At 43.1% G+C, this 25,326-nt stretch overlaps 1 protein-coding gene across 8 annotated transcripts in view; it reads right to left on the reverse strand.

Moving 5' to 3' along the window:
* Yeats2 (YEATS domain containing 2) overlaps positions 1 to 25,326 on the reverse strand; it is a 98,162-nt gene that overhangs the window by 19,035 nt on the left and 53,801 nt on the right. For 7 of the 8 annotated variants that reach the window (XM_040751101.1, XM_040751100.1, XM_040751095.1 and 4 more), the window contains 8 exons: positions 22,703 to 22,810; positions 22,142 to 22,324; positions 10,045 to 10,303; positions 8,420 to 8,581; positions 6,860 to 7,038; positions 6,102 to 6,260; positions 2,577 to 2,756; positions 79 to 259 (listed from right to left, as the gene is read on the reverse strand). In XM_040751101.1, coding sequence (XP_040607035.1) covers positions 79 to 259; positions 2,577 to 2,756; positions 6,102 to 6,260; positions 6,860 to 7,038; positions 8,420 to 8,581; positions 10,045 to 10,303; positions 22,142 to 22,324; positions 22,703 to 22,810 — 1,411 coding nt within the window. The remainder of the gene's footprint in view (positions 1 to 78; positions 260 to 2,576; positions 2,757 to 6,101; positions 6,261 to 6,859; positions 7,039 to 8,419; positions 8,582 to 10,044; positions 10,304 to 22,141; positions 22,325 to 22,702; positions 22,811 to 25,326) is intronic. The other variant, XM_040751098.1, reaches the window with a different exon arrangement.

The following is a 25,326-nucleotide window of genomic DNA, read 5'->3' on the forward strand; positions in this document are numbered from 1 at the left end:
GCTGTTTGGAAATGCTTCTGGATTATTTAATGATATATAATACAAAATGTCAACACCGTCTAATGTCATGGTACTTACCTGACACTGTGGCTTTCCCAGAGATGGGACTGGGTGTGGACACCAGGGATGCTGCGCTGATGGCAGAGGGCGCTGTACCTTTGCAGGTTCCCATGGCGGCCTGGCTTACACACACTTGTGGCTGTCCCGGAGCTTTGATTATAGAACCGACCGAGGATGAAACAGGGGTTGATCCTTCAGGCTGCTCAGCCACAGAGACAGAATAAGTGCAATCAGGAAGATAGCAGTGTAACTCACACGCAGCACACGAGTAAACAGCAGCTCTCAGTTACCACTACCTATTAAATGTCATGCTATTCTGTTTTTAAAAACTACCCGTTTACATAAACAGGCATGTGTACCAAAGCACTCAAACAGACAACTTGTAGGGGTTGGTTCTCTCCTCCCACCACGTGGGTCCTGAGAATTAAATTCAGGTTGTTGGTAGACAGCTTTATAAGCTAACCCACCTCCTAGCCCATGTCATGCTACTTTCAAAAGAACAGTTTCTTTAAAACATGTTTTAAAGATTTTTATTTACTTGTGTGTGTGTGTGTGTGTCATGTTCGGACAGCTACCTGCAGAATCTAAGAGAGGGCATTAGACCCCTAAAGCCAGAGTTGCAGGTGGCTATGAACCACCTTATATGGGTGCTGGGAAAGGAACGCAGGTCCTCTGGAAGAGCAGGAAGTGTTCTAACTGCTGAGCCATCTCTCCAGGCCCCAAAATGACGCTTGCTCGTGCATGCACACACACATATGTGCCTTGAGTACAAGCTTGTGGAAAACAACAAACAAGCTGGCTCTCTCCTTTACCTTGGGATCCAACTCAGGCTTCCCGCCTTAACTCACCAGGAGATTTTACCTGTTGAGCCATCGAGCCAGCCTTATATAACTTTATGGAAGACCATTCAATACCAAAAACACAGGACATATTTTCAGAATGTATAAATGGACTAAAATGAGCTTTATTAAAACAACTGAGAGGGAAGGTGATAATACCACACAGACTCGAAAGGGAGGACACTGCAGAAAGCTTCGACCAGAACAACTGTACACTGCAGGACCCTTCGAGAGTCCCAGCAGACAAAGTACTTCTTGGTACCAGAGAACGTGTAGAAGAACGCGGCATGGGTGAATACGCCACCCAAGAGTTGCGAAGCACAGAAGCCATGATCAGGCACAAGAGAAGTGGCTACCTCAGGCTTGAGACACAGACAGTTTAAAGGGAAAGCAAATTTCCCAAGACATTCTGTTGAACCAGCTAGGTATTTACACATAAGTGGTGAAGCTTGGTTCCAACCTGACACCACAAGCCAGAGCCAACTCAAGATGGACCAAGGATTGGCAACAGTTTCTTAGAAATGACATCAAATAAGCAATTAAAACAAAACTGGTAAGTAAGGTTTCATCCAAATAAATACTCTGGTTCAGAGGTTCCTACCAAGAGAATGTGGGCTGCAGAGACAGCCGGGTGGGTAAAGGCACTCTCCACACAAGCCTGCTGACCTGAGCTCAATTCTAAGAACACGCAGTGGAAGGAGAACCAACCTATATGCAGTGGAGTGCATCTGTCCACACAGCACACATACACACGGACTTAGAAAGCATAACTCTTCTAATTGGCTGGCAAGAATAAGAAATGGTCCATCTACTTCGTCAGTTCCTTGAAATATTAGGAGTCACTACACAAGCCAGCAAGTCTACTCCTATCTCTGTAAACAAGAAAAATGAAATGTGTATATACATGTTTATGGCAGCATTCTTAATAGTCACAAAGTACCGATAGTTCATTAAGTGATGAGCAAAGAATAAATAAATATCCATAACTAAGTATTATTCCGATACAAAAAAAGGAAGACTGATGAATGCTAGAATACAGATAAGCCTTGAACATGTTATGTGCATGGGTGTGGGGGTACATGGCTGTAACTCCGGGAGGCAAGGGCCAGCCTGAGCTATACAGAGAGACTGTATCAGAACGAAACAAAACACACTAAACAGAAGCAGGCAGACATGAAAGGACACGTGTACTGCTGTATTTATATAAAATTCTCCAAACAGAAAAATCCATTTACAAAGACTTGGGCAGTCAAAATGGTTCATGAATAACAATCAGATTTTAATGCCAAGATTCCACAGTGGGGGGGAGTGAACAGACTTCCTTCAAGTTGCCTCTGATCCCTAATCCTCCCCCCACACACACCTAAAATAAAAATAAAAAACACAGAAAAGGAAGCTTAGTGTTTTGCATAGGGCTGGAGGGAAGGGGGGCTGGAAAGGAGCTGCTGATTAGTACTGAATAATTTTTGGGGGACAATGAAAATGTTCTGGGACTAGAAGATGACAGTTAGCCCATGAAAAACCCCTGAACTACATATTAGAAATGCTACATCCCACGCTCTGTGAATTTTCTACTTCAATTTTAGGAAGGACCAACATCTGAAGGGTTTCAGATGTGCCTGCAGGTGCCCCTTACACTCTAATTTTCACAGCAGGCTCTCTGCTGCTGCGCCTCACCTGGTGTGCAGCACCGTTTGTTGCAAAGGCCACGGCAGGGGTGGGAGCAGCTGTGATCACCCCTCCTGCCACTCGCAGCACTGTGGTCCCAGGCTTGGCAAGTTGTGAAGCTGCTGCCGGCACAGACTTCAAGGTGTTGTCAGGTAACTTCACCAGCGAGGCCTGACCAGCTGCGGCTGCCTACAGCAATCAAAAGACCAAGTGACAACACTGTACAACTTGTTCCTTATCTCCATTTGAAACACACGTAAGCAAGTCGTGCCAATCAGGACTGTGTGGAGTAAGCATGAACCTTTCCAACAAGCTGAGGTTACCTTACACTAAAATGGAACAAATAAACAAGCACATTTGCAAATTACTGTTTGCAACTAATATCTTCAAAGCTATCAGGCCCTCTTGTTTTCAAAAATAACTGAGTCAAAGTGTCCTTAAATTTCAAGGACTATTTTTGTTGTATGTGTGTGTGAGTGAGTGTGATGTGACTGATGTATGTGCATATGTGTGCACATGCTTGCGCATGTGTGGAGGTTGGAGGAGGACCTCAGGTGTTCTGTTCTATTAGTCTCTGCCTTATTTCCTAGAGATAGGGTCTCTCACTTACCCTAGAGCTAGGCTAGTGGCCAGCTCCCAGTAATTCCCCACTCTCTGTCCGCCACAGCACTGGGGTTATGTGTGTATGGCCACACATAATGTAAAAAGTTCTTTTAGTTATTATCATTTGGGATGGGAGCAGTTGTGCACATACCAGTTGGTTCTTTCTTTCCATGTTTATATGGGCTATGAGGATTGTACAGGTTGCTACACTAAGTGCCTCTACCTCTTTTTAATGGGTGCAGGGGATTTGAACTCAGGTCCTCCTGTTTGTAATGCTCGTACCCACCTCCCCAGGCCCACATGGAGGCTTTAAACAAGAGCAATTAAATCTGGGCGGGGCAAGGTTCACTTAGGTAATGGTACTCTAGGACATATATGGGCCATTATTTATTTATTATTTTTTGGAGGCAGGATCTCCCCTTATGTAGCCCTGGATGGCTTCAAGCTCATAAAGATATGCCTGCCTTTCCCACCCAAGTGCTGAAATTAGACACAATCATCACACCCAGTTCAACAAATTTCACTCTTTGAGTTCCTTACAACCGCAAGACGAAGGCCACTGACTCAGTTGTGCTTTCTGTGACTGAGCACCCAGCGCTTTAATGTCTTACTTAAAAAGTGCAACAGAAAACACTACATGCCACTCCAACTCAGCTTCCTTCTCTGGTCGAAAGCAGCTTATTATGTACGGTTATCTTGAGCTCAATGTCCTCTTGCCTTAACCGCCCACATGCCAGCATCACAGAAATGCAACAGCGTGCCTAAGCAATTCCACAGTAAGTACTGTGCTGAGGATGGAGCTCAGGTTCTCAGGTATGCTAGGCAAGATCCTACCCCTGGGCCACACAGCCCCTCAAACTCTGTAAGATTTATCCAACTGATCACCTAAGTCTTCAGACATCTTTAACAAGCTCCCCCTCAAGCTAGGCTTGACAGTTCATACCTTTCATCCCAGCACTCAAGAGGCAGAGGCAGGAGGCTCTCTATGAGTTCAGGGCTAGCCTGGTCTACGTAGAGAGACCCTGTCTTAAACCAGAAAAAAAGTTTCCTCTTTTATAACTCTAAGTTCCCTTTCTGAAATACTTATTTTTGTTTTATGTGTCTGAATGCTCTCCCTGCATGTGTACATGTGCACCATGTGTACGCCGTGCCCACAGAAGCCAGAGAGGGAGCTGGATCCCCTGAACTGGAGTTAGACACTGTTGGAAGATGTTGCGTGGGTGCTGGGAACAAAACCCAGGTCCTCTGGAAGAACAGCTAAAGCTCTTAACTGCTGAGTCACCTCTCCAACCCCTTGAAGTTCCCTTTATATTGTCATTGGTCTTTATGCCTTATACATTTTTGCCATCATACACTTTGATGAATAAATATTTATGCCATCCAATCTACACCGCAGATCCTTGCTTTGATCCTTAAAAAGTTTTGGTTTCACAATGTGGTCAATCTTGATTGTCAATTTGACAGGATTTAGAGTTACCATGACAACAAATCTCTGAGGACGTTTAGATGGATTTAAATGATGTTAAAAGAGGTAAGACAAACTACTCTAAACGTGGGTGATACCATCCCATGGGCTGGAGTCCCAGACTGCATAAAAAGAGAAAGCGACCTGAACACTAGCATTTATTCATGTCTCTGCTTCTTGACTGCAGAGGCAACATGACCAGTCGCCTCCTTTCTGGCGGCCATGACTTCCTGCCAAGGTTAACTGTACTCTAGAGCTATGAACTAAAATAAAAGATTTCTCCCTCAAGTTGTGCTTGTCGGCCATTTTGTAACAGCAGCAAAATAAGTAACAAATTAAGAATAATGAACTAAACACACTTAGCATAGTCTTCCATTCTTCCCAATACCAAAATTATAACAATGACAGAAAAAATAAATGTAGTCAACTGACTGCATTAAAAAACTAATGAACAAGTAATTATGAAAACCAAAAACAAACCCCTAAAACTTCAAGAAGAAACTATCTGAATAGCCAGTCTCCAAAATAAATTAAAATAATAGTTAAACAAACCAGACAGATAATAATAACCATTGACCAATATCTCTTGAAAAATGCTAAACAAAGTATATTAAATTAAGCCCTACAAATATACTGATGAAGGATAAAACATGAAAGCCAAGTGTGGCTTCCTCCAGAAGTATATGAACGGTGTAACACTAAAAAACAATGTGACAAACTTAAAAAGCTAAACATCCTATTATTAGCATAAAGGACAGAAAATGTGTCTTTCTGACAGAGCAAAAACAAAACCGAAGACCCAATACCCATGTTCAGAGGAAGGAGTCTCCAGGCTGCTCTTCTTATCTCTGATCCTGTGATTCACAACTTCTCATGGAAGACTACAAAGTCCTACACCCAGTCAAAATCCTGCCATTGTTGCTTTAGTTTATATTAGAGAACCTGAGGAAAAGTGTGTAGTGTGACGGCTTAAAATCATCTAGCTCGATTAATTGGGGTCTTTCACGTGAAATCCCCTCCACAGAAACTTTAAAGCTAAGTGTCTTCTATGGAAGCCGACGGCCATCTCCTCTTAAAGCTAAGCATCTTCTATGGAAGCCGACGGCCGTCTCCTCTTAAAGCTAAGCGTCTTCTATGGAAGCAGATGGCCGTCTCCTCTTAAAGCTAAGCGTCTTCTATGGAAGCCGACGGCCGTCTCCTCTTAAAGCGTTGGCCTGTGACAGGCTGTGCCTCTCCTCCTATCGGTCACATCACATTGTGCCACTCAACTTACCTCAACAACCCCGGCCTCATTTTTCCTCATTCTACTTATATGTTCCTAAACCCGAGGTTTATTTTTGTTTTTCTGAACTGTTTTTGCTTACTTTCCTATGTAACTTTGGCTTCATTGGGACTTCCTAAAGTCTGTATAAAGAAAAACAGATTAAACGGGACAATTACTGTGCATTAGGTGTGTATGCACTTACCTGTGTAAACAGAGTGGTTTTCTGTCCAGAGATGACTTTCAGTGTCTGCTGTCCCTGTGCAGAGGATGAGTTGACTCCCAGTGTTCCTTGAACAACTGGTGCAGCAGTCAGCTGTTTTCCGGGTGCTTGGGGCGATGGCTGGCCAACTAAGAATGTGCCCTACGTTGAGAGAAAAGAATTCACTGAAATACATAGAACCCGATCGCCTCCAACTACAGGCTGCAATGTCTCAGCTGCCTTCTACAACTCAAAGTACCTGAAATGGAAGCCAACTGTCACTAGGAAGCCTACCCTACTCAAATACACCGCAGTTGCAAAACGGGTGTAAAATTACAACTGGATTTATTCCCATCCTTCTCCATGAGAATGTCTAGACCAAATCTGACTATACCCATGGAGGAAAAAGATTTCAGCAATAAGGAAACAGAAGGGATGGAGTTTTTCCTCATTGAATCCAACCCGAACAGCCTGATGCTGCCTCTGGTTTTCCTTTCTAACAACAGAATCTTTCATTGGGGCAGAAAGATGTGGGTTCAAATCCAAACCATTAGCTTAGCAGGAAAGTCTTACAGTAATTATTTATGGATCTATCTTTTCACCTTTCAAAACAAAACAAGCTCAAAATAATACAGATTTATAACATGGATAATATGTTAGTATTGACCCCTGATCCTAGAACGGTGAAGGGAAATCAACAATAATTAAAGGCATTTATCAGGTAATTAAATAATGTACAAGATCAGGTACACTTCCCAGACCTGGGGCGTTTGCTTGAGGATGTAGGATGTGTAAGTCAGGTGCTGGGACACCCCTCCTGGGCCAGTGGTGCTTGGGGCTCCTCCTGCTCCGCTGCCACCGCCACCTCCACTGCCTCCCCCTCCTGCACCACCACCGCTGCTGCCACTGCCACCAGCAGCAGTCGAGCCAGACTGGAGGTCTGCAAGCACAATGAGTGACAGGAAATCACAGGAAGTAGCTTGACAGGAAACACAGATGCATATAGATGCTTCACCCGCACTACCACTCCTCCATGACCTGCTCGTCCTCTGATGAGGGAGGAAACTCCCCAGGGTTCAAAGACGAGACAGAATCTATTTACACGTTGGGCACTTGTAGTCTGAAGATCTTAAATTCCAATCATTTTGGAGACTTAAATGACACTCAAAGTTCTGGATCATGGAGCACATTAACTTTCAGATTTTTCTGGATTACAGGCGATTACTCGACAGTCTATGTGAATATTCCAAAAACTGCAAACTCTAGATAGGGGACACTTAACTTGTACTTCCTGAGTACAGTGACGAATGTCCTTGACAGCATTTTGACTTAATGGTGTAAGATAAGAGCCTGATGCTAATGCTTTTGAGACAAGTGGTTTCAAATCAAATCATCTGTCTTTGGCTCTAAGTTCCCAATTCTTTTTCAGACCTCACTCAAAGGTCGATGGACCTGCCTTTTCCTTGCACGTTGGTGAGTGACAGGTTAAGATCTCCCTGGACTATAAGCACACATTCTAACTTCCCCACCTTGATTACAGTGAGAACAATCCTTCTCAATGGTCTGTGACCCTTAGGACAATGTAAACCAGAGGGGCTCCTGTGTCAGCTGTGGAGTACAGAGCCTGGCCGTTCCTTATGTAGACACTGCAGTACTTAGGTGTGAGGAGAAAACACCAGAGTAATGGCAACAGTAAACTACAGAGGTGACAAGCGCACTGCGTCATTCACATGTCCCATCTGCCAAGACTGTGCACATCTGAGATAGTCTGTCAGCAGACAAGGGAGCCTGGCTGCTGTAGCATTATACTTCAGTTCAGAGGGAAATATGTACTCTTCAACACCATCCACACTGCCATTGTCAAAGTCAAGTTTTATTTAACTAAATAAACTACCTGGTTTCCTTGGAGCTTTTAACACATACTTAAATTGAACCAGAATTCTCATTTTACATCCAAACCTAGGAATACAAGTAAAAACTACCCACAGAGACAAGCTTCAGAAAACAACCCAGCCAAGCAGAGTGCCCTTCCTCAGCTCTTCCCCAATGCAGCCTGGAGCCAAACCTCTCCACAACCCATCAGATTCCAAACTCCAATTACAACACCCCAAATAACAGAGGCATCACCTAAGACTGTGAGTATTTAAGCCCACTTTTCTAGTTAAAACATGTTTATGTTTAAAATGCACTTGGGCAAATTCTTCCATTACACCATCAAGTAGAATCACAGAAAGGCTTCCTGGCTCAGTTAAGAACTGCCCCTCCATGGAACGAGATGACCCCATGCAGAGATCCAGGAAGCAAGTGATAGAAAGACTAACTGGCATTGTTGGTAGCTCGCAGGATGGCTCCTTGAGGAATTAGCAGCAGCTTCCCTTTTCCTGAGGGGTTCTTGCTGTTTGTAGTAAGGTACAATTTAGTGCCTGGAGGCAAGTTTGCCAAGTTGGCCAAATTAGTGGCTGGTAGCTGCAACGTTGCCATTACTAAAACGATAAGAAGGGGAAGAAAAACAAGGAGATAATCAACTACGGATAATATTCTAAAACACAGAACAATAACATACTTATTAAAAAACACTAAGCAAACAGTAAATGTAGTTCATTTCCTAGATGTCTTCAACTAAAAACTTTTGCCTCCTCCCCTGCTTTTTAAAGAGATTCACTACTGAGACCAGGCTGGATTCCAACTCATGATTCTCCCATATGATGGGTGTTACGAACCACCAAGTCAGACTTGCATGAACTTGCTATTTTTTGAAGATTTATTACAGGGGCTGGAGAGATGCCTTAGCAGTTAAAAGCATCAACTGCTCTTCCTGGGTTTGGTTCCCAGCACTTACACAGTGGATAATAATCATCTCTAACTCCGGATTCAGGGGATGACTCCCTCATCTGGCTCCTGAGGGCACTTCATGCACACAGTTTACAGACATTTGTGTAGACAAAACACCCATCCACATAAAATAAACATAAATATCCCCCCAGGGCTTTTCTTTTTATTGGAAAGACTTCTGTTAGAGTATATGGAACCCTTTTCACTGTCACTATGGTAGTGTACATGACTCCTATGTGAACAACAAAAGGAACCAGCAGAGAGCAGTTACCATCAACACCAGCAAAAACAGACCCAAACATCATGGTCAGAGAAATACGGATGAGACATCATTTAGCAAATATGTTAACTACTAACTACTTGCTAGATACTGTGGCCACACAAGGAAAATAAGGTTTCTTTACTGACTGTACAAAGTTTTCAAGTATCAATTTTTACATACATGCAGACAAAACATCCTTACACATAAAACAAAAACAAATAAACCCCAGAACAAAAGAAAACACCTCCAAAGTAACATACAACGTTTTAGGAAATTGTTTTCACACCCTCAAAAATATCAAGGGTAAAAGCTTATTAAAGGTGTTCAAACTTCTGCTTGGTAGGCACATGGTAATGCCACGGTTTTAAAGTCTGAAGCTCAACTCAAAATGGGAAAAGACTGCCTGGAAATGACTTTACTCTTGAATCATGCAATTTTGATTTTTATTTCCCTTGCACAGACATCTACAGTACATATATAAAATAAAACTTAAATTATTTATAGATCTCTACATAAAATAGTCCACACTAGTCAAGCACGGTGGTACATGCCTCTAATCCCAGCACTCAGCTGTTAAGAGCTTCAACAGCTCTTCTTAATGGCCTGGGTTCGATTCTCCTCACTCACAGTGTGAATCTCTGTGAATTCAAGGTCAGCCTAGTCTACATAGAGAGTTCAGGACAGCCAAGATTACCCAGATAAACCCTGTCTCGAATCCCTCTTCCCCAAACAACTGCATGAAAAGAAACCAATAGTATTACCTACGAGGCTTCCTACTCCGGACTCAATAGCAGATCAAATCAGGGTAATCCTGCAGTGATACAACCAAAAGGTCCAATTCACACCAGTTACCTGAGCCCTGGGAGCCACTCTTCTGTGGCGCAGCAGCTGTGACCTGAGTCTTGGTTAAGGTCTGTACTGGCTGAGCAACAATGGTTCCTCCACCTCCACTCACGATTGCTTTGGCAACTCCTTGGGTCACAACTTGCTTTGGACCAACTGCTTTGGTGACAGCAGAGCTAGCCTTGGCAACAAGTATTTGGCCACTACTGATTGCCACAGCCTGCTTCACTGTGGAAGGTAAGGTAGAGCCAACAGGCACGCCAACAACCTGTTCAAGACAAAAGACAGACCAATAGTGTTACTTCACACAGGCCTGGTGAGTTCTGGGGTCAAAGCAGCCACTCTGTTCTAGAAAGAACAAAGTAATAGCAGGGATTGGGGGCTGGGTTGGTAGGTGCTGTCACACAAAAATCTAACTGTCCCCAACAAGGGTTCCTGGACACAGGAGAAAAATATCTCCTATGGTTTAAGTATTATCATAAAAGCTTAGTGAGCGTCCCAAAACTTCTACCATGATAGAAAATCTTTATATATACACATAAGCTTAGGAAAGATAAATATAAAACCCAATTCTCATCCAGAAATAAAATATTCCTAATGTATTTATTTCCAGATCCTTTTAATGTTTACTTTAATTAGAATTGGGATCACACTGTACATAGTCTTACGACATTAGTAGGTAACGCAAGCATTTTCCAGTGTTGTATTTCAAACCATCTTCAGCTGACTGAATACACACCAGAACAGGAATACTAACCAGTCTGCCTATGCACCCTCTGCTACTGGCAGGTGGGTGTTTCCAAACTTCACACTGTGAAAACTGCAGTAAACTTTCTCATGAATTCAAGCCCTACCTTACTCATAGATTATTACCCAAAAAGAACTTTTTTTTCTTTAGCTCCCCTCATCTTTCCCTCCTTGAAGACAAACGTGGTTAAAAAAAAAAAGGAAGCGCTTAAACAAAAATAATTTATTTTGAAAAAAAAATGTTTAGTCTGGGTTTCATGTATCCCAGGTCAGTCTCAAACTTGCTATATAGTTGAGGGTGACTCGGAAATTCCAATCCTCTAGCTCTACTTCCTGTGTGCTGGGATTACAGGGCTGTGTCACCATGTCCAATTCATCTGGGCATTGATCCCAGGGTTTTGTATATGGTAGGCAAACACTCTGCCATCCCAGCTACATCTCCAAGCCCCACCTAAAAAAATATAAATAAATAAACAATAATAAAATTCCAGAAACCAAGTAAATTAATAACTGTTTCTAAAAGTAATTATTTTTTATTAAAAAAAATTAAGCAGCTTGTTGTAAGAGAGTAAGCAAGAAAACACAAAATAAGAAGCAATAATCAGGCCTGGTGGCTAAAGGGCTTGACTCATAACCCTGACAGCCTGTGTTTGATCCTTGGAGCCCATACAGTTGGAAACAGAGAACCAACTCCAGAGTTGTTCTCTGGATACTCAAGTACAGTGTGCCCCATATGTGCCCCCACACACACAAATAATCAACAAAGAAAACAATATTAAATGAGTATTTTTAGATGGTTATAAGAAACGTAAACCACCTGGATTCGTTTCTTTACTTACTGTGCTTGCCTATGTGTGCACATGTGCATCTGCCTGCACATGTGGCCGTCAGAGGACTGAGGACAACTGTGGGCATTAGCTCTCCCACATGTGGGTCCCATCAGTGGGTCTGGAGTCTAGCACCTTACCTACCAGGCATCACAATGGCTGCCGCTCTCTAAGGCAAAATGGAATAGTAGTCAGCACTTTTCACCCACCAGAGGTTTAAAAGCCTGGCCACAGGCTGCATGTGCTGGCCCTCAGGGCAATTCCAGCAATTTGGAGGCAAAGCAGGAGAATCAGGAGTTGGAGGTCAGCCTGGCCTAATGAGACCCTGTCTTCAAAAGCATGGGATGGACAGACAGCTCAGAGATTAAGAATGATTTTATGCTGGGTGGTGGTGGTGCACTCGTGAGGCAGAGGCAGGCAGATGATCTCTTAGTTCGAGGCCAGCCTGGTATACAGAATGAGTGCCAGAACCATGTCATGAAAAAACCAAAAAACATTGCTTTTGCTCTTCCAGAGGACCTGAGTTCAGTTCCCAGTACCCACTTTGAATGGCTCACATCCTTGTAGCTCTAGCTTCAGGAGATGTGACTCCTTCCGGCCTCCACAGGCACAGGCAAGCACACGATTCACAGACACATAGGCAGGCAAAATATCCAGACACATAAAACAGAAATAAAAACTAAAAAATGTGTAGACGGAATTACTTCTAGGAAGAACAAAATGGACCTCATTTGAGGGAAAAGACCACCCTAAAGTAAGAATGCACATGCTAACATGGGGCAGAAGGTATCTGACTATTCTGTATCTGATATAGAGAGAGAGGAGAAAGCAATAGATACTGATTATATTATTTTCAAAATCTCAGTGAAATTTTTGAATCACTACAAAGTAAGAGGGGCTGGAAAGATGGCTCAGAGATTAAGAGCATGCACTGTTCATTCAGAGGACCCAAGTTCACTGCACTCTGTAGGTAGCACATAACTGCCAGTAACACCAGCTCCAGGGGGATTAAAGGCCTCTGGCCTCTATCAGCACCTGTGCTCACTAGGATATCAATCTCCCGTCCCCACAATTAAAGAGTAAGACTGGTGAGCGGTGTCAGGATGGCTGAGCAGTGTAAAGTGGCATAAAGTGTCAAGGGAGAGGAGACAGAATAGTGAGTGGTGTAAAAGACAAAAATGGGAAAAACAGAACAGGAAGAGTTAAACTGGGAAGGGAGATGTGAGTGTGGGGAAAAGAAGAAATGTGAAGAAGGGTAACTAGCACCAAAGGCCTTCTGAAAAAGCCACAGGGAAACTACCACTATAGAAGCTCCATTAAACAGATACATGTACAATAGAGTTACTCTATAATGGGGACACAAAATCCCAACTAGACACCTCACATTAGCTAATAGAAACCCCGGTAGCAGGAATGGGTTACTTTGAGTTGTTGGCCAATAGGGCCTCATTCCCAAGGCTAGCTGGGCAACACAAACTGGACTTGATGGTGGAAGATGACACTCTACTCCAAGGTGGGTCGTGTGGTGGTTTGCATGAGAAGGGCACTCACACAATCTCCTGTTTGACCGTGTGGTTTTCAGTTGGCAAAACTGGGAAGGGTTGGAAGGTGTGCCCCTGTAAGTCTGTCACTGGGTGCAGGCTTTGAGGTTTCCAAAGCCAGCTCTATTCCCAGTTGGCACTCTCTGCCTTATGCTTACAGATCCCATGGTAAGCTCTGGTTAGTGGTCCATACTCCCGCCTGCTTGCCTGCTGCCGTGCTCCCCACCATGGTGTTCACGGTACTTTATCACAGCAATAAAGAAGCAACCAAGACACTTGGGTAAGGAGGGGAATGTGCAAATAGAAGGAGTTGACATGAATGTTAATACACTGCATGAAATTCTCAAAGATGTAATAAAATTATATTAACAATTTCATTTTATATGTGCAGATGTTTTGCCTGAATCGATGTCTGCACCACATGCACACCCGATTCCCAAGGAGGCCAGAAGAGGGCAGTGGAGCTCCTGGCTGACACAGATAGCCACGAGCTGCTGAGTGGGTGCTTAGAATCAAATGTGGGTCCTCTGGAAGAGTAGCCAGTGTTCTTAACTGCTGAGCCTTCTCTCCAGCTACCCCCATACATTGTTTTAAAGAGCAGTAACACATGCTTACAATCTCAGAGCTGTCATGCTGAGATACACGGGCAGGATCTGGTCCTCAAAGGAAAAAAATAAATAAATAAAACCGTCGCTCAGGAGGCAGAATAAAATAAGCAACAGACAGCTTCCTTTCATCACAAAAGACGAAAGCACTTGCCATGAGCTTGGACAGCATAGCTAACATGAAGACAACGGTCCCCTTATGAAGCAACGTCAAGTACAGAGCAACCAGACAGACTTGTTTTCCTGGTTCAGTTTCAAGTTGGCAACCAGGTAAATTACTTAACCTCCTTGAACTTTAAAATTAGCTTTAAGTATTGGCAATACTTACTTCACAGAATCATAAAATGAGAATAAATGTATAAAATGTTTGGCTAATATGAGTTCATTTCTAACAAGTGAAGAATGGTAATCGTGAGGCAATGTGGAAACAAGAAGAGAACTAAAGGGTAAATGCTTTCCTCTGTTGTTGTTTGAGACAAGGTCTCTCTGTGAAGACCAGGCTGGCCTCCAAGTCAGAGATGCACCTGCCTTTGTCTCCCTAGTGCTGGGCTTACGGGGAGGAGCCACCACATTGCTCCTAAAGCTGAGACTCTGGACCAACATAACTCTGGGCCCCTCCCATGCACACCCAGCTTGCGACAACAACCCATGTCAATGTTCAGTTAAGGGCCTGGGTTGAAGGGAGGGATGGCAAAAAACAAAAAAACAAAACAAAACAAAAAAGAACAGCAACAACAAAAACTCAAGCACAGATGGTAACTGCTGCCAGAGTGGAAATGAGACAAGCAAACAAAAAGATAAATCTTCAGAAAATAGGCTGAAATGATTCACCAAGAAACTAACCCTGCAGACAGCAAAGCCTGGAGATAAGGAACACTGGGCCTCTGCTAAAGCCTGCCTAACAATACTAACCAACCAGTGCTCCCCCTCTCCTCCTCCACTTGTACAGTCTGTAGAGATACTTGTATCAAACATTTTGGTTCTTAAAATGCCCATTTGTATTTGTTTATGTATATGTGTATGCCTGCCCGTCTGTCTGTGCTCCATGTGTGTGCTAGCATCTAAGGAGGGCATAAGAACACACATAATTCCCTGGAGCTGGAGTTACAGGTGGCTCAGAGTCGCCTGATGTGGGTGCTAGAAAATGAACGTGGGGCCTGGAAGTGGTGGCGCACATCCTTAATCCCAGTACTGGGGAGGCAGAAGCAGTCGAATCTCTGTGAGTTCAAGGACAGTTTGGTCTACAGAGTGAGTGTCAGAACAGTCAGGGCTACACAGAGAAACCCTGTCTCAAAACTCTAAAAAAAGGACTTGGGTCCTCTAAAATAGTAGCAAGTGCTCCTAACTACTGAGCCATCTCTTAAGCACAAATACAAGATTTTCAGTAGCTCTAGAAACACTTTTAAAGATGTGTGCAATCCCACTTCATCCCATTTTTAGGTGTAAATGATTTTTTTAAGATTTATTTTTATGTGTATGGGTGTTTTGCCTGCATGCATATCTGTGTACCAGGAGTACCAGGGCCACTGAGACCAGAGAAGGCACCCAGAGCTCTGAACTGGAGTCATAGATGTTGATGGCACCATGCAGGTGCTGAGAAGAGCAGCCAGTGTTCTCTACCACTGAGTATCCTAAAGGAATGCTTTAGAAGGTGAAATCATTTGGTGGTTGTTTAGTTTTTGGTACAACCATTAGATAATGGGATATTGAATCATGGGAGGTTGGGACTGTCTTAAGTGTCACTGTAACACTCTATATGGAGGCTAGTTTTATACCCTATAACATAAAGCATACTAAATGGCAATCTGGAGTCTCAAGTCATTCATTTAATATGCCTTGAGCATTTTGAATCTAGTTCCATTTTTTTTTTAAGATTTATTTATTTATTACATATACAGTGTTCTGCCAGAAGAGGGCAGGTTGAATTGTAGATGGTTGTGAGCCACCATGTGGTTGCTGGGAATTGAACTCAGGACCTCTGGAAGAGCAGTTAGTGCTCTTAACTTCTGAGCCACCTCTCCAGTCCTAGTTCCATTATTTTAGTAGAACAGTTTCCTTAAAAATTACTCCTTGGGATGGGGTGGTGGTAGCAGCAGCACACACCTTTAATCCCAGCATCAGGAGGCAAAAGTAGGGTATCTCTGTGAGTTCCGAGGCCAGCCTGATCTACAGAGCTAGTTCTAGGACAGCCAGGGTTACACAAAGAAACCATGTCTTAAAAAAAAAAAAAAGTCACTTCTTAGGTTGGGCTTGGTGATTCATACCTTACTCCCAGCATGGGGAAGGCAGAGTTAGGAGGATCTCTGGAAGTCTGTGGCCTGTTTGGTCTACAATTAATTCCAGGCACTTGGTTCCTGTTCCCTCTGTAAAATCTCTAATTGCAGTAGTCCGCTTTTCCTAACAATTTTGATACTGCACTGCGAAAGATTGAAAATGTGAATATCTAGAATATATGGTATAAAATGGTGAATCAATGGGAACTGAGTAAAGATGATTGACTTTTGATGGCACTGGTACATAAGAGACTTGTAAGGAAGGAAAATCTACTGCCAGGTTTGAAGCTAAACATTACTGGAACTGTTTTAAAAAGACATACAAGACAAAGCTCTTGAGACCTATGGTGCAGTGTTAAGAACTATTAAAGGCCAGGCATGGGGGCGCATGGTTTTAATCTCAGCACTTGGGAGTCAGAGGCAGGCAGATCTCTGTGAACTGGAGGCCAGTCTCATCAACATAGTGAGTTCTAGCGCAGCCTGGGCTACATAGTAAGACCCTATCTCAAAAATCCAACGACCAAAACAGAAACCAACCAACCAAAAAAACTGTGTACAAACTGAAAGGTCTTGTGAACTGAGCCTCAATCAATAAAATCTCAATTATAAAATCAAGAAAAGGAAAAAGAGATTCAGGACTGATGATGGCTCAGTGGATGGAGGTGCTTGCCACCAAGCCTTAGGACTTGAGTCCAATTCCTGGAACCTACAGGATGGGAGGAAGGACTGATTCCTGCAAGTTGTGAACTTGTGGCAAGTGCACTCATGTGCACATGTGTATACACACATACACACCTCTAATATACAAACACATAAAGGTAAATACATATAATTTTTAAAAGACCCCCATCTGGATTCTGTTACTTAAAAGGGAACTAATATCCAAGAAAATCACAAATTAGTTGGGATTCCCCTTTAAACTATTCTCAGAGGTGTGTAAGTGTGAATGTATGATGTTGTAAGTACATGTGAATATGGGAGTTCAATGAGGGTAACACCTGATATTCTAGTAAGAGGAATAAGATTAGCAAATGCTGGAAACTACTGAAACTGAACAGTGGGCACATAGCATTCATTATTCTGTTCTACTCTTCTACATGACTCAAGAAAGAGACTAACAGAAACCAAGTTAGCCTATAGGAATGAGCATCTCAGTTCTCCTGATTTGGCTTCAATATCTCCTCATCCACATTCCTTTTCTTCCTATCTGAACCTTACTTCCTGCAGGGGTCATGAATAATTTGCTTGGCCAGAGGTAGGTGACATAATTTTTACAGACATGGATACAAAACAAAAAACTATTAATCAAGATATTTATGGTATCATTTGTGAGTGTGGGTGTGTATATGTGGAGGTCAGAGAGCAAGCCTTGAGAATGCTTTCTTCCCATCATGTTTACTCCATTGAGTTTAGGTGACTAGGCCCGTGGGGCTTTCCCTCAGGAGCTGCTATATTGCTGTCCTCAAACAAGAATTTCTATTAAAAAAAAAATCTTGATGCATAAAAACTGGAGAAAGGGATACAGAAAGAACTACTATTTGAGTCTTACTGCTTATGAAACCAGCCTGAAATTTGTTACATAACCCAGATATTTGGAGGATGGGCTCAGTGGGGGGCTAGGGAAGACAAATTTAGCCCCAACTGGCCTCTAGGAAGCACTCTGTGAATAAACAGTTGGATTTTAGTTTCCTACTCAATGTAATTATTGAAATCTTAACTAAAGCAGTAAGACAAAGGGAAAAATATAAGAGGGATACAAATAGGAAAGGAAGAGGCCAAATCTCCCACTTGTAGACAACACAGTACTATAAAAGACCTTCAAAATGCCACCAGAAAACTCTTAGATCTGTTAAACACACTAAGCTAAGAAGTAGAACACAAATCAGCAGCTTTTCTATATAATAGTAACAAACCAACCTGCTGACCAAAAAAAAAAAAAAAAAAAAAAAAAAAAAAGAAAGAAAGAAAAAGGAAAAAAATAGGTGGAAATCCTAATTCACAAGAGCTTAAAAAAACAAATCAGCAGGGAGTTGGTGGCATACACCTTTAATCCCAGCACTCAGGAGGCAGAGACAGGCCGATCTCTGTGAGTTCAAGGCCAGCCTGGTCTACAGAGCGAGTTCCAGGACAGGCTCCAAAACAATAGAGAAACCCTGTCTGGAAAAAAAAAATCAATTTAACCAAAGAGCCTCTATGATGAAAACTTCGAGGAAGGGGGACTGGAGAGATGGCTCTGGAGGTTAAGAATCTATACTGTCCTTGCAGAAGTCCCAGGCTGGGTTCTCAGTATTTGTATCTGCTGTACTTCCAGCTCTTGGTGGGAACAAACAAACATGGCATTCTTGAAGTCAAGACATTGCACAAGAATGGGCTCCTCAACGTCTTCTTGAGTCCTAAGGGCCCACGCAGCCCTCGGGAGCCATTGGCAGCTGGGAAAGGGAGACGTTCCTTCATGGCACAGTCACTGATGAGGTGCCCATGCTGCTCCAGTAAAACTAATTTCTCATGTAAACAATACTAACGAAACATAATGACTCACACACACAGGATCATCAGGAGTGAGAGCAGGAACAAAAAAGGTAATGGGTAGGTGAATATAATCGGAATATACATTCATGAAAATGTTATAACAAATTCACTATGTACACTCAATACATGCTAATACAAATTGGGTTTGGATGGGTGGCTCTACAGTTAAAGAGCAATGGCTGTTCTTCTAGAGGACCCATTTCAATTTCTGGCACCTACACAGTAGCTCCAAACACCCAAAACTCCAGACCCAGAGGACCTGACATCCTCTTGTGGTCTCCATGGGTACCAGATTCACATGTGGTACACAGTCATAAAGAACACTAATACATGTTTAAGAAGAAATGAAACATCTGGGGGGGGTGCACACCTTTAATCCCAGCACTCAGGAGGCAGAGACAGGTGGATCTCTGTACGTTTAAGGCAAGCCTGGGCTACATGGTGAGACTGTATGTAAAAGGGAAAAACTAAAATTCCATTCTAACCCAGAGAGAATGGCTATCATAAAGGTAGTAATTCACAACTTTTGGCAAGATATGGGCATGTCCATCCTGTTGGTACTCTAAATCAATGCTATCATCTACAAAATCAGGTTGAAAAGAATTTGTTCAGCTGTGGGTTACATTCATAGTTATCCTGCGACACACATGGCAGGCTGAACATGCTCAATAGATGCTGAAAGCTACAGCCACTTATGCTCAATACTATTTGCCAGGGTACTAGGGCATGTGTGCCAAACACAACATTCATATTAGATCCTGTTTACTGGTCTCAATCTTGCTAATTCTTATCCAGTCCTGAAAGATAGGGTTATTATTCTTTCCTGGCTGGGTTTTAGAAGTAATGAGCCCTTAGATTTGAGAATTTCAACAAAGGAATCTCAGCGCTCATTATCTGGTTATAGCTTACTGCTTCTGTCCCACTCGGCCCACTGAGACTTCAGCTCTCTCTTTTTAGTTCAGGGTAGCACCTCTTCCTACTCTCATGAAAAACAAACACCAAACAGATAAGTGATTTTCTACTGTTCTAAAGCTGTATGAAAGGAAAGCTACCATCTTTTGTACACTCCTGTTTGTGGTAATTTTCAGGGAAGCGCTTCAGCCATGACATGTGAGACAGTGAGTCATCTTGAGTCTGATGCATGGATAAGCTAACTACTCAGACAGACAGTGAAGTCTTCGCCCATGCTCTGCTGATCCTTTGCAACTCTTCCCCTGCTTTTCTTCCTCGGGCACCCTTCCGCAAACCCACCCGCTTTCTCCGTACTCACCAGTAGGGTGCAGGGCTGAGAGAAGAGGAACCACTGCTCAGCACTGCTGGGGGAGTGAGCTGATTGGCCAGGTGCAAAGGGGTGGTTAAAAATGGAACCTAACCTGTTTCAGATCTTCCGGGCACCAATGGTATTGTGTTAAAAGCTTACATTGGGACCAGCTGGGTTCAGCCAGAAAAGGCAACTATCCCCAAGTCTGGTGACCTCATCTTCATCCCTGAGTCCACACAGCAGAAGGAGAGAAATGAATCCTACAAGTTGTCTTCTGATTTCCACAAGCACTCTCCTACCCCACATAAATAAATGCAAAATAAGTAAGCAGATAAATAAATACAAACCTTTTCCTTTAATTGGCAAAACCATATATTTCCTTGGGTCAGTGAGATGGCTCCCTGGGTTAGGGTGAGTGCTACCAAGCTTGATCATGAATTTGATCCCTGGGACCCACAAGATGGAGAGTCCTCTGACTCTCTCATATCTGTTTCCCTATACAAATAAATAAGTGTAAAAACAAACAAAAAAGACCTATATCCCTATATGAAGTGGAATATATCTTAAATAATGTGTAAGGAGCTAGAGAGACGTCTCAGCAGCTAAGAGCACAGGGTTCGATTCCCAGATCCCCCATATCAACTCATAGCTGTCTGTGACTCCACTCTTAGGGAAATTTGACACCTTCTTCAGGTATCTGAGGCACTGCACGTACATGGTACACAGATACACACTTAGGCAAAAGACCAATATACATAAAAAAATAAATAAAAGTTTTTTGTTTTTTTTTTAAAGAATGAATGTGTAAGACAAGAATGACTAGGAAGTAAGCCACAAGATGCCACAGGTGATACAGGACTGCCATTGCAGAAACTCCAGAGGTAAAGGCAGAAGGACTGCAGGACAGTCTAGGTTACAAGGTTGGCCAACCTCAAAATTAAAAAAAAAAAGAAAGAAAGCTGAGCTCAGATGTAGAGTAATTGTCTAATGTGTAAGGCCCCGGGTTCAACTCCTGTTGTGGATAACGGCAGTGCAACAGCTCCAAACAGCAAATGATTCAGTGCAGGGGAGGCGAGCTCACCTGGAGGCCACAGCTACGCTGGCTGCAGCAGTTTCTACCCAGCAGGGCACCTGAAACAGCTAGCAGCTCATGAGAAGCCACATTTCCAGACCCTTGGGGAAATTCTGACTTCAGAAAGTTTGGGAAAGATGAGGAATTGCCGTTTTAAAGCAGAAGATGAACTGTCTGATAAGTTTTGGAAACCTTATAGATTCTTACAGATTTAAAAACTACTTGTAACACTGAATTTTCATTTCTACCTCCAAAGAGACCTACTTATCTGAACTACCCCGAGTTATATAACATCACCTTCCACATTAGAGGATTCTTCTCAAAACAATTCACTCTCCTAGACAGGCCAGGCTTTGAAGATGAAATATAAACACCCACGAAACATTCCCAAGAGCTTCAGGACACACTCGCCAAAACACTGGGATAAGTTCCAAAAGTGTGTAAGTTCCAAAAACATGCTTAGGGTAGAGAAAACAGCTTATAAATCTCACCAGCTCTATCATAGAGCATTTGGAGACAAAAGACATGAGTTTAAGCCTCCTGCCACTCACTAGCTTTACACCCCTCAAACTCATGATTTCTACATTATAAAATGAGCAGGTGTATTCTGAGAACTACAGGACATGTATAAATATGAGCCTGGCAAACAAGCACTCGAGATTTGAGATTACCTGATGTGGAAGAATACAGAGCATGTGCCACTTTCCAGCTCCCTGGGACTTCTCTGTTACTTCTAAGTTACAAACAAAATGAACGAATGAACCAAACAGCACACACTTGTAATCCTAGCAGTTGGGACACTGAGGTATGAGGACTGCCTGGAGTCTGAGGTCATCTCAAATCAAATTAAAATGAACCGCATGGCCTGGACATTGGAGGCGTGAAGTGCTGCACTCTCTTAGCAGAAATGAACGTGCCAAACAGTGCTCCCACTTAGACTAGAGTCAAATTAAAAGCCCACAGGGGCCTGCTACTTTTATTCTGGAGAGAAGCTTCAACGTCCCTATGCCCCTTAGACTGTTCCTTGGGGCTTCTGTTTAAACACAGCCACTTGTCAGGGACAAACAGAAACATATGTATGTATGTACATATGTGAGTGACTGGATCTTTGCCAACTGGGCTAACACCCACAGGTTTGTATGGGATCAGCAACTCAGTCAGCCTAAATCACTTTGGCACCTGTCAACTATTTATATAAATAGCCTACATTTGTACCTCGACAGTCCACCCCCACCCTAGAGCCATACAAACCTTGGAGGGTGGGATCTTCGGTGACTGAACGGTCCCTTCTCCAGCACTTATGACCTGTTTTTGAGGGGACACAGCTATCATGTGGCCCCCTTTCACAGTCACATACTGAGGGAATGTTGACTGGCTGGCAGCTCCTGTTGTGGACACATGAGGGGCTTCCCCAGGTTCCTGTTTGATGATCACCTTGCAACAAACAATGACACTGAATAAGTATCCTATGAGGGGTAGTAGGAGGAAGGATCTACTGTTAATATCTGAATCTAGTCTCTCTACAGTGGTATTACTGGAGCCTGGTATTATAGAATGGCTCTACGAGGAAGGTAAAATATTGCTTTTAACATAGTCCTTCAGAGCTAGTAAAGGGCCAAATAAGATCTCCACTTGATCGTGTGCTTCCTCTGTCACTTGTCAGACACTGGAAGGCGCAGAGAGAAACAGTCCAGCCTGTGACCTCTGCACTCCCACCTCACTGCATGCCTAGGGCAAGGACAACAGTAAGTAAGTGGAGGCACACCTCAGAACAAAGAGTGGGAAAGGGGCAATGCTGTGACACATACTCACCTTTGTGAAAGCTCCAAGTCCTCCAGTCACAGCTTTGGGGCTTTGCACTTTCGGGTGACTACCGATGGGGCAAAGAGGTGGCATGGACGCAAATAAAGAATCCTCCTGCTGTGTGAAAAACATTTATTATACAATAGGCCAAAGCAAACTATTTCAGATATTCCAGTCACTTACATTTAATGTAAACCCACCACACCTAGCAATACAAACAACTAAAGACAAAAGAAAACAAAAAAGTCCACAATACTTATGGGTCTTCCAAGCTGCTATGCAATCACTGTAATTCCCTGCTCAAAGCAAATAAAAAGATATGCAATCCCACCTGAGCGCCTGCAATATCTCAGCACTCAGGAGGCTGACAAAAGAGGATTGCTAGTTCAAGTCTAACCTGCATGCTTTTAATTCCAGCATTGGGAGTCAGAGGCAGGCAGATCTCTGTGAGTTCAAGGCCGGCCTGGTCTACAGAGTGAGTTCCAGGACAGGCTCCAAAGATGCGGAAAAACCTTGTCTTGAAAAACAACCAAGCAAACAAACTAACAAGAAGTCTAGCTTGTACTTTATAGCAAGACGCCGCCTCAAAAAAACAAAAACATAACAAAGAAACCAAAAGCAAAGTTTTAACTCAGCAAAAGGTCACTCATCTATGTCCTGATGAATGTTAAGAGTCCTATTTATACCTTCAGTGTTTGACTGATTTTATGCTTTTAAGACAGGGTGTCACGTAGCCAGGCTAGCCTCACTATGCAGTCAAAGATGACTTTGAACTTCTGTTCCTGCTGCCTCTACTTCTTGAGTGCTGGGGTTACATGTGTACGACATCACACTTGGTTTCATGTGGCACTGTGGACTGAACCCAAGGCTTTGTGCAAGTTAGGCAAGTATTCTACCAGTGCAGCGTGTAACAGTTCCCTACAGAATAAAACACTCTGTCCCCCAGAAAGCTCCACTGGGGTCTCCCTGTTAGAGTAAGCAATAAAGAGTGCAGAGTCCCTCTCAGATCAGGAAAACTGCAAAGACTCAAGACCAGTCTGGAAGAAGTTGAGGCGTCCCAGCAGGCTGGGGAAGGTTTAGACTGACTGAGGCACCTGGAAGGGACAACTCTCCAACCTCCTGAGCTACCTGCAGGCTGTGCAGTGTTCCAGGCAACTCTCTACTGTGAGCTGTCATCCATTCCAGGATGGGCTTTGGTGATACAGCTGTCTGAATCATTTCTGCTCCTATAAGTAACCCCTCACCCACATTCCTGTAAGTAACCCATACACCCATTAGTTCATCAAGCCAGACTTTGGTCTGTCATTGGCTCCCTCTCTCGAGTGAGTAGACATGAGTTTTGTACCTCCCTAAGAAAAGTCTTGTCACACAACACCAACTGATCTACATGCACAGTCCTAATATTTGTGCTTTATTCATTTGTATGTTTAGTTGTTTGCCAGATGGTATGGGACACAGATTGTATTTTGCTTTATATTCCTAAAGCATAGGCACTAAAGAAATGATTCTAACAAGCAATGGTGATGTTTATATGTTGCTTTTCCTCATGTACTCTCAACTTGCCTGGAAAAATTCACTCACTATCTGGAATACCAACGAAAAGTGACTTTTTCAAAAGCAAGAAAAAGGGGAGGAAAGCAATGAGCAAGGTACTCCTAGATCTCAGGAAGTTGAGGCAGGAAGAGTCGGAGTCACAGCCTGGGCTACATAGTGAGACATTACCACAAAGTAAATTTAAAAAATAAATAAAAACGGACAGTGGAACAGAAAGTGGAAAGCAACCAAACACAGAACCACAGCTGTTTGTCTCCATCACCAAAGACAAATAACAGGTCTCAGAGATAAGGGCTGTGACTGATCTTTAAGGGCAAGAATTAAAGTTAGGACTACTTCTTGACGATGCAATGAAATGTCATCAAATATTAAAAATAAATGGTAGAGGTAAGAGCTTCAAGGGAGTTAACCACAGGAAGCCCTCATTTGGATCTGGAAACTATCCATGATGGCTATCAGCTATCTATGTGAGAAGAATGCTGGGTTGGGTACACCAGGAAGAGATTCTCAGAGTCATTCACACAGGAGTCATCATTGCAATGGCTTCCATTTAAGACAGTCATCTTGAGCAAATAGACAAATTGGGATGTGCTTTTGCCAAACACTGAGCAGATTTTCATCAGTTTGGTTGGAATAAGTCAGATCATAGTACGGAACAGTCAAATTTTGAACTACTATCTACTATGAAGATTACAAGCTCGCTTAAATAACTACCAGGCTAATATATGCAAAGGGGACAAGGTTTGCTCCTGGTACCACCAGGAAACATGCTGACAAATGAGTGAGTGTGTGTGTGTGTGTGTGTGTGTGTGTGTGTGTGTGTGTGTGTATGGACATGTGTGTGCAGTGACCACAAAGGCTAAAGTGGGCACTGGATCCCTTGAAGCTGGAGTTATAGGTAGATGCATGCTGCCAGGTGGGTGCTGGGACCTGAACTGCGGTCCTCTTCGAGAGCAGCCAGTTCTCTCAACAGTCAAGCCATTTTTCCAGCCTCTACTGTAGTATTTTTAATAAAAGTGTGCCTCTCCTCCACACTGAGCTTTCAAATTGATACTGGGTGATCACTTGACAAGACACGC

The sequence above is a fragment of the Mesocricetus auratus genome, unplaced genomic scaffold (genome assembly GCF_017639785.1).
Source record: "Mesocricetus auratus isolate SY011 unplaced genomic scaffold, BCM_Maur_2.0 Super-Scaffold_100008, whole genome shotgun sequence".
Classification (NCBI taxonomy): domain Eukaryota; kingdom Metazoa; phylum Chordata; class Mammalia; order Rodentia; family Cricetidae; genus Mesocricetus; species Mesocricetus auratus.